Source organism: Pygoscelis adeliae, unplaced genomic scaffold (genome assembly GCF_000699105.1).
Source record: "Pygoscelis adeliae isolate BGI_AS28 unplaced genomic scaffold, ASM69910v1 Scaffold144, whole genome shotgun sequence".
Lineage (NCBI taxonomy): Eukaryota > Metazoa > Chordata > Aves > Sphenisciformes > Spheniscidae > Pygoscelis > Pygoscelis adeliae.
Window position 1 is genome coordinate 1,020,267 of NW_008824551.1, and position 10,403 is coordinate 1,030,669.

General features: G+C 39.1%; 1 protein-coding gene across 2 annotated transcripts in view; it reads right to left on the minus strand.

Annotated features, from left to right (window-relative positions):
* Positions 1–9,553, minus strand: part of MTRR (5-methyltetrahydrofolate-homocysteine methyltransferase reductase) — a 32,805-nt gene extending 23,252 nt beyond the window's left edge. For both annotated transcript variants that reach the window (XM_009321912.1, XM_009321913.1), the window contains exons 1-3: positions 9,421–9,553; positions 6,458–6,636; positions 1,868–2,021 (exon numbers count right to left, since the gene is read on the minus strand). In XM_009321912.1, coding sequence (XP_009320187.1) covers positions 1,868–2,021; positions 6,458–6,601 — 298 coding nt within the window. In that variant the 5' untranslated portion in view covers positions 6,602–6,636; positions 9,421–9,553. The remainder of the gene's footprint in view (positions 1–1,867; positions 2,022–6,457; positions 6,637–9,420) is intronic.
* Positions 9,554–10,403: the final 850 nt, after the last annotated feature.

A 10,403-nucleotide genomic window follows, 5' to 3' on the forward strand; every position in this document is an offset into this window, starting at 1 on the left:
AGTGGTTCCTCCTTCACAAACGTAAGACAGAATTTCTCTGAAAACACTTTGCTTTCAATATTTCACATTTCAGAAGAATTTTTTTTTAGTTTGAAGTTTTTAAAAAATACAAAACCACTCTTACAGGAAAAATGTAAGGAACTGAAATAATTAGAAAAAGTGAAACTGATAAACTGTATGTGAATTCCTGAAAGAAATTATCTCACCTTCAGGTTAAAATTGTTACTATATGTCAACACCATAACGGACATAGTATTAAAAGTAATTAAAAAATATTGGAACCTTGAGAGGAGGGAAAAAAAAAAATCAAACACAGGAGTGATTTTAAACAATATGAAGTAAGAAATGTAGGAAAATGTGCATAAGGGAATCTGGTCCAACATCCTCCTCCCCAGGAATCAGAGATTTCTTTGTAGATCTCATTTTCACTGCACTGGGTTTTCTGTCTTTTAACAGTCGTGAAGATGTTCTGTTAGAAGAAGATGCTCTTTGTTATCAGTTAAACGGTCAGTGGACTCAGGAGGTATGAGGAGGAGGAGGACCTGGGATTTTAAGAGATCAACTAAACCACTGAACCACCCTAAAAGTGATCAACCATACATACCTCATCCTTAACAGATGCTTATCTAACAATCCCAAAGACCACTGGTTAGGCAGTCCTCACAAATTCTGTAAGTAATCCTCACCACTGTTTCACTATCCTAACTCACAATTTTCAAAGCCTGACCCCTTCTTGTGTGCAATTTCAAACCACTAGATCCTTATCATCCCCACCTAACAATGGACTATTCCTTTCTCCTTTATAACAGCCTTATTCTTCTTTTTCTTTTTTTTTTTTTAAGAGAGTTCTGCTCCTTCTCAAGTATGGTACTTAGAGCGAACACTTCATTGGACAAGCTGAAATGGATACCATGAATGTATTTTAAGACTGATAACTTTCTAGACTAGAACCACAAAACATGTTATAACTTAGATACTATAATAATATCTGTTACAACAAAAATCAGTATTAATTCGATGCTTATCTTCATATATGCATTCAGTCAGCTATGAACAACCTAACCATTTCACAAACTGTAACGTATAACTAGGCAACAGCATAACATCTTCTCAGAACGTTACATGATTAGGATGCATATATTTCGATTTCCACATTATATATCCACTAGAAGTTTCCTTCTAGTGGGTACTTTCCTCACTAGAAATCTAGAAGTTTCCTCACTCCTACCTATCAACTTAAACTTGTCAGGCAAAAATAACCTAGGTTCAAATAGAAGTTTCTGGAGTTTGTTTAAACACAACCTGAAAACTCAACAAACTGACCTTACCATCAGCTCAAGATACCTCAGATGCCTTTTGCCAAATCTGTATTTTGTGTATCAATCTTTAACCTGAAGTTACATTCCTTCTACTGATGAGTATGACATTAAAAATTTTAAAAATTATTGCAAATTTAAAGGGATGGGATGATCTTAAAAACTTATTTTTTAAGAACATTTTATATTGCCTTTCCCTCTGTATAGAAAAATGCCCGATTACTCATAAAGTCAAGTAAGCTCATCTAGTCCATAGAGACTTGACATGAAATTAAAACTTCAACAATTATAGATAGCTTATATCATATTTTGTTTATGCAAGGAAAATTAAACTGTAAAAAAATTAAATTGGTAGCTTACATTCAGATCATTTCTGTGATACTTTTCTTTTATTGCTCATAGAGGACATTACACAAAAAAGCTATTCATGTTATAAAAATAAATGTTTTATAAGCACTTAAAAAACCCCAAACAACTTATTCACAAGAAAAAATATAAAAATTGTTCACTGACAGACAAGTGCTGCAATAACATAGAAAATACTAAATCACCTAGCAATCCATACTGGAGATGGGCAAAATGATCAGGTGGCAAGGTCGTGTCTTGAATTTTCTTTACAAACTTGCGGGCAGTGTCTGGTGGGTCTCCAGTACCAGTAGTGGAAATAACAATAACTACAGGATCCTTTTCTGTTTCCAGGTTATACTACAAGTAATAGAACAAGTAAGTTACAAGGTGCCATTTGATACCTGTTTGTGGCCTTACATATTATCTTCCACCCTTCCTTTTCTCAAAGGTACACAGAAAAATGTTTAATCCCATTTTACCTGTATTAAACCACAGAAAGTCTTTCAAGTAATTACAAGTCATTTTGGGGATGCAACTTATAATCTTGGTTGGAGTTCTCAAGACCAGAATGGGTAAAGCCCTGAGGAACCTGCTCTCACCTCAGCTGACCCTGCTGCGAGGTGATCTCATGAAGTCCCTTCCAACCTGAATTATCCTATGATCCCATACACAAATGCCGAAGGGCAGCATTTTGAGCAGGCTAGTACACAAGCGAACAATACTTCACAGCTGCACTCAGACAGCTTAAACACACAACTCCTACAGTATTTGCTTTGTCAAGTGGAAAAAGTATTTTTGTGTATATGATCACAATCACACAGTTGGACATAATCCTGATAATTTCACACAGCTAACTGGGGTGTGGCCGTACAAACTATGGGGATCATTTCTAAGTTCCATTAGGGATCATTTGGTTCTGTCTGATAACTTCAATGTTGCAGCTGTCTTTGCCACAAAAAAAACCCCTGTGCTTTGGCGGACCCAAGGTAGCTCTGAACAGAGATAATCAGTCACCGTGCTCTACAGTGTGATTCATTTTGGCCCCTTCACCCTTCCCCCAATTCACTTCTCTCCCCTTTGCTAATACCGATCTTTGACATTTCCCATGGTTTTTTGGGGCTACTTCCATTATACCAGGTCGACAAGAACTGCCTATATTTGGGATTATGCGTCAGTTCCATAAATTCAGGTCTCATGCAACCATTTATTACTTCTCAAGTAAAAAGCATTCTGTTTCTTTGATTATTCCAGCTTTCCACCCATAGCGGGCTGCAGCACTAGCGTGCTGTCTGCCAGGTCACCCGCACAATGCGCCCTTTCACAGCACCCCTATAGGCTACAGGTTTTGAATCACACGGACAGCTAGCGGCCTATGTAAAACACAGCTCCACACACTCACAGACACCTTGTTTGGGAGTGACCTCTGGAGGTCACCTAGTCCCACCCCATGCTCCAAGCGTGACTAACTGCCAACGCTGCATTAGGTCAGCTATGATTCTGGGTGAATTTTGAAAACTTCTAAGGGTAGAGATTCCACTTTTCTGGGCAGCCTCTTCCATCCAGAAGAACTTCTCCACTAGCGTCAAATCTGAGTTTATCAGTCTGCGCTCAGTGGATTTTGCCTCCTGTTGTACAGTCTTCTGCTGCCCAGAAGAGTTTGGCTCAAGTAGGCTGCTATTAGGTCACTCCGTAACCTCCTTTTTGCCATAATAAGCAACTCAAGCTCCTTTTACTGCTCCCTGTAGGTTTCAATTTAAACTCTCTCCCAGCATTCCAAGTTTAATAAAATAGTAGGGTTATGAGAAAATATAAATAAAGATTGCAAGAGATTCTATGTTTCATTTCAAGCAGTTTCAGGACTGCAATTCAAAACTTCAGAGTTTGAGGAGTTATGTTCTAAACACTTCACTCAATAAATCACTCAAACCATATCCCCTCCTCAAGCCAGGTAAAAAGTTACCCCTTACACCTAAAAAGGTTAGGAATACAAAGAAACAGGGTATCAAGGGGTTTTGCTGCTGTCATTTTCTCCAAAACTTTCCTGAAAAACCTAAAAGCAGTTGCATGGAGCAACTTAAATTACCATCTGGAACAGTGTCCTGCTCTGACAGTGGCCAATAGCAGGTGCCTAGAGAAGTATAAGAGAAGAGAGTAAGCACGCAAGGATATTCCCCAAGTACTTTGCCAGGCTTCAGTGACTTGTGTTCCAGGGACATGCCAAACATAGGTTTTGTCTTTTACAAGTTCAGGTGAACTCCAAGTACCCACAAGTTCCCGAGACTTCCAAAATTGAACTATAAGTTGTGCAAAAAAAGGCCTTAAAGGTCCTGTTGCAGTAACCCAGATTTTCAAAACTTCCACAGCTGATTTGATAAGTACAAATACAATAGATTCTGCAGTGCATTGTCACAGATGACTACTGCATTTACAAACAAAAGCAAATTCTTCATGTAAAAAAAGCAAGGGTCTACTGGTATCACATAAAAATTTACACTAAATTGTGTTCCATTAAAAAAAAAAAAAGAAAAAAAGATACAAGCTCAGAAAGTAAAAAGTGGTGCATTAGAACAGAGGTATGATTAGTTCACTGAATTCTTGCTTGCTCCACTGCACATTCTCCTCTGCAAACTTAAAGAGCTTTTGGAAGCCAAACATTTGGCAACAGAGGTCCTGCATTAATTTGTGTCAAATACTGGGAGGTCTGATATATCACCAGACCATCAAGAACCTTACACAATTACACAGTTTTTTACTCTACCTTCCACTTCTTCCTCTATCCTTAGTGTTACATCTTTGTCCCATTCTTTCTTTTTCCTTCAAAAGTACTCCTCAGCTGAGGACAGCAATGCCATACAAGAGCAGTGAGCAGCCTGCTCAAGCTGTGAATGATTGCTGAAGAAAGAGGACAGGATCAGACACCCAGATGTGTCTTATCCAGAATGATACGTATCATGGCAAATGTGCTTATTCCGATAACTCATCCAAGGCTGACTACATGCACTGTGACCCAAGACGATCTCCATTTGGCCTCCTATTTTACTGCTCCTACCTCACTTCCACTTCATTTCAGTCTTTCGTCAAGCATAAAAAGCAATCGCAGTAACCAGCCAAAGATTTATGACCTTTTCTCACCTACGAGACTGTAGGTGAGAGATACTACTTGGAAACAGACAGCGTTTCCGAGACTTGAACAGTATTTGACCATTCATTTTTGTATGGCAACAGGATCACATTATGACTATTGACTCTGTAGCCACCTATTCCACCCATAGACCTTCACAGCAATCCCTTTAAGCGACGACAAGGTCTGAAAAATACCCAACAGCCGCATAAAGACGGGCCTTCTAACTGACAAATATGGACAAAACAGAAACCTCTTACTTCCTCGCCTAAAGCATACACACACACCTCTCTGAACTGTGCATGCTGTGGAATAAGCTCTCAGATCTAACATGCCCAAAGGAATTCACAAGAAGCCCCACCAACTTCAAGCAAGCTCTTGCTCCAGTACATTATGCCACCCTGCCTTCCCCTCCTCAATTACACTTAAGCTTCTAGAAGTTCTCTTTACTTGCAGTAAAGGGTAAGGAAAAGCTTAAATGATGAAATCCACAAAGCTGCAGAAATTACTTTTTTCCTCAAGTGCCCAATTCTCAGATTCTGAATTCAGTACATCTTCCTACCTCATCAATAACTCACAGCTCTGAGTTGTCTTGCCAAATTTGACAAAATACATTTATTCAAGCGGCAGGCCAATAACAGGGCTAGAAATGTCCTGCCTACTGCCTTCGTGAAACTAATCTCCAAACCTGTCAAACGCAGAAGAAATGAAATGGAAGAATATAAGAAGAATCTTCACATTCCCCGCTGGCTGCATAAAAGTCTCTTTGTAACACTTTGCTACATACTCAGTGAACGTTCATTCAAAAGCAGATGTCCCGCTACCCAACATGTAGTGTATCCCCAAGAAAGCAACTTGCTAAAAGGGAACTAAATTATTTTTATAAACTTCTCACATTTTCAAGTGCATGAAAAACAACTCTTTTAGGTGTTATTTTCTGCTCATCTCATATGAAATACCAGGCTATCAAGTTTTGCTTGTTTGTTTTTTCAGATGTTTTTGTTTGAGGACATACAGTTGAAAATACTCTGTGAAGGAAATTACAGTCCATATTGCTTTTAGTTACAGACACAAACAGTTTTCAGATCCTTACCCTTGGATAACAGCAAATAATAAAAAGCCACTTCCTTGCTCCAGCCAAGCTTTTTATTTCTTTCTAGAATATAATTTGAGTGTATCCAGTGTGAACTGGAGTGAGTGCATATGCTAAGTAACTCAAGAATACCCCACAAAAGCTCAGGATCATGCTAGAGCCCACAGTTAACAGAATACAGGACCTCAATGCAACACAAAAACAACAGAAAAAAATGCATCATTTCTAACAACAGGAGAGGTGACCGGTAAATACAGAATTCATTCACTACTGCATACATAAATAGTTTTCAAGAAGTCACTGCACTGTTGTTAGAAGAGAGATCAAAGATATATTCATTTACTGTTCTAATACGAAAAATCACAAGAACGATGTACCTTTGGCAGCAGGCTATCAAGTGTCTGTGAGTATTGGTCCAAATTACTGATTCATAAGAAACAAAAATTTAAAACTAGATGGTATATTTTAGATGGGTGCATGTGCTCAGCCTTCACGATTATTAACAGCCACCACTCAAGCACACAAAGAAAAATACAGCTCTTAAATACCTATTTTTCAAAACAGCATGGAGTATCTCACCTTGTCCATTTCACTTATACAGTGCACATCAGCTTCAAGTCCATGGGCACCCGCTTGCTGCCATATTTCCTCAGCTATGGCTTTTGCCTGCCCCTTTTGTGTTGCATAGAGGAGCAAAAACCTCCTTTTTAAATCACAGCACATTCTCAAAACGGACCACTTTTTTTTTTTTAAAGACACTGCAGGGGTAAAAAGAAGAAAAAAAAGTGAATTTATTGCATGCAGAACAGCAAGATTTTGCTTTGCTTATTAGATTAAAAAGAGATACTTTAAAGGATAGCAGTATTGGTGTTTAACTCAGAAATGAGGCATCTACTCTGAAGAGAAGCCATTTCGCACAACCAAGCTTTGTAGGCCAGGTTGTGAAGGACTCGTGGTATTGGTCATATGTGCTGTACTGCCTTGATGTTGCAGTAATATTGCAATATCCCCAGTATCAAGAATCTAGTTTGTAAACAATACAATAGAGAAACTAGTTTCATGAAAACATATACCATTTTTACTACCTAAGTTATATTTTCCACTTTAGGTCAGTACTGCTTTGGTCACTTTTCTGAAATGTATTTGAAAACAAACCAAAGCAAAACAAAACAAAGCAAAAAAACCAAAGCAAAACAAAACAAAAACCTGGTGAAGTCAAACTACAATGCCTGAGGGGAAAAAAAAATAAAAATTCTCAGTTTCTTCTTTTCTGAAATCAGTATTTTTTGCCTGAATGCCTTTACGATTTACTGTCCACTATGTTTATATTTTAGAACACAAACATTGTTTTTAATTTCATCTTTCAAAAAGGAGCTTCTTACACAAGTGCAACTACAGAATTGACTGTTTGGGGTTTTTTCTCCTAAAAATAAGGAACCGTCTTAGAGAAATCTGCTGTAGTGTAAAATGCCACTCCCTCACAAAGTCTTGCAAGCAGTAGAATGAATGAGATGCAGATCCTTATCCATTCACCTGTCCTATGGAAGTCTGAATGCGAGAAGTTTTCTTTCATGATTTTTACACAGACAGAACAGAACAGATCTAAGTACAACTTCAAGGAGCTGAATAAGAGAGACAAGCAGAATGTCTCTCATGCATATATTACAAATTAATCCTCTGTCAGTATTTTGTTGCTGCTAGGGAGCTGCAGTAGAACTCAAATATCTAGAATTACAACTGAGCAATTTTCAGTTCCCAACTTGAGGTTTTTTTCATGTGCTTGGGCCCAGTTTGCTGTACTTCACCTATTGCTCCCACACAGATTCAACTACAGAAAGCATTCAGTGTCCTAGCCACACACACTGACTTATGGAAACCTGTGGCTAAGTAATTTGAGGCATATCTTTTTCCTGTTTCTCTCAAGGGAAAACAAACATAGCTCAACTGCATAAGAAGAATACTGCACTCTATTGATACAGCATGGTATTTCTCCTCACAGTATTGTGGAAGGTTTCTCCTATTAGAATTTTTTTTTTCCAAAGCATACTTGTAAATCAAAAGTGGTAAAACTAAGTGATAGCTTCTTAAGAGTACAGTGCCTGTATCATACGTGAATTCCATGAAAAATGTAATTATTAGAAAATTTTAAGGCTTTCATTGTATTTTGTTCTACTACATTTTCCATTATAGTTTTCATTTTAAATTGATTACATTATGTTACCTAAAAATATTAATAATTACACTTTAAATAAATTCATTTAAATAACTGGCTTCTTGTGCATGTGCACAGAGAAGATGCATACGCCAAAACAATCCACAAAATGATTTTTCACCCTCCTTTTCCAAAAGGAATACAAAGAAATTTGATGACACACAAATTATGATGATTCATATGAAATAGTTTAAATACAGTTTAAATACCCTCAGATCCCTGACGTAATACAGATTCATCCTAGTCACGTGCTATGTTTTCACCCTAATTGTTCTTTTGTCAGCAGGTGGCAATGCCTGACTATAAATGGAGTAAAACAATAAAGATGAAGCGGCTTTTCATTACTACATTCTTTCTCATACCTCAGAAAGGGAGAAAAATAATCGGTTTTCCACTGGGACCACGCCATAGCACAGAAGCCTTCTATATGCAAAAAGCTGAGGGGTAAGCTGCCGACATTATAGCCAGGGGATTACCAAGAGGCTTCAAATGAAACAGTCAGCTTGGGAAGATGTATAAGAGAAGCATGAAAATTTGCAATAGTAGGGTGAGAGGAGAGGGTAACAGAAAGAACAGCAGTCACAAGGTGGTTTGACATGGCTAGATGTTGCCCTAACAGCACTGTGACCTCTGCCTAGGCCAGGCAGAGGTGCCTCCCCATAAGTCACTGTGAGCTGCTTCCACTCCAGCTAGTACAGTAACAATAAAGGGTGCAAAAAGCAGCTACCCACATCTTGGGTGCATGTATGTGAACTTGTGGGGAACTTTCTCACGGGTGTGTGGACTAGCAGACTGCATAGAGACACAAAAGTTAGAGCAACCTTCCCACAGAAGGTGTGTGTGAACAAGAGAATCCATGCGGCTGGAAGAGGGGATCGTGCTTGAGATGCATACCTCCTGGGAGATGCATACCTCCTGAGATAGGGGACTGTGTGTGTATGTAAGAGTGTGAACGTGTGCTTGTGGGAAGGGGGGAGGCCACAATTAGACAATTCCTTGGAATTAGATATAGAAGGCTGTTTAAATATCTGTAGGCATTTATTAACATTTTGTAAGTGCCTAGTATTGTATCTTTTGCATTGTTGCTATTGTTCTTGAATATATAGTTCAATTAACTGATTAAACAGTAGTTAAATTAACTGCCTGACAGTTAATTCTGTCATTAATAGATCAATAAACTCCTTTGATCCTGATTCGATCTAAACTACACAAGTTGAGGAGTTTCTCCCTGTGAGAGGATCTTATCTCTGTCATCAACCAGAAGAGCTTCTTCATGCACAAACTGATCAAGTGATGCCTGCTAAAAGAAAGGAAAATTAGCCATGCCTACCTGCAGATGAACACAATCATAAACTAGGAACACACTTGCACTCAGATGAACATACTGCCCACATTGCTCTTGCTTTGCTGCACTATACACTCTTCAAAGAGAATATGCCACTTCCACTTATGTGATATGAGCTCAACTGAAATAAAGAGGGGAAAAAATGGTAATTCTTGACTACTGAGCTTTCTAGAGAATCCCTCTAACTTTAATAGTATTACCACACCAGCAGCCTTTAACACGTTGACGTGTTGGTAGTCGCACGTCAAAAAAACAAAACAATATTTAAGCTAGGAAAACAACCCAGGATTTGCTGGCTCAAACCACTGCTTAACATGAAACTAAGGATGAAATTCCAAATTATAGCTCGTCTGATCCAGCACTCAGAAAAGTCAGAAAACTAACAGTCCACAAAAGATTAACAGGGAGTCCATCAGCTCCGTAAGCCAACACGCTGTAGGAGCAAACAAGCCATCTATGAATGCCAGCCACACAGCTCCTCTGAACCAGATGTGCTGGCCCTAGCAATTACGTAGCTGTACCGTGAGGCCAGACTACCTACTTCGTGTACCTGGTCTATCAAAAATGTCAAACTGCGTGGCCGTGGACAGGATAAAAACGCAAGAAACTTCTGCAGTAGCTTTACACACTTCTGTGTGACTTTAAACCGGTTTGTGGGACCGTGCCTTCAGAGCCATGAAGCCGTTCCCATGTCATTTTTTCAACAGTTAGCGACTTGCTTGGAATCACTTTCTCTCTGTGACCAAGACAAATATAAAACCCATAAAATCGTCAATGAAGCCCGCATGTGAAACCCTCCGCGGCCCAGGGCTGACCTTCCGCCCACAAAAATTTGGTTGGACCAACCGACACCCCGCTGGGAAGGGAGAGAGCTGTCCCTGAAGAAGGACGGTGATTTTAGGGAGCTAAAGCCAGGTCCGCACCGGAGGCTTGAAGGCCGCGCAGCAACAGAAGCCTTCCAGAGAGCC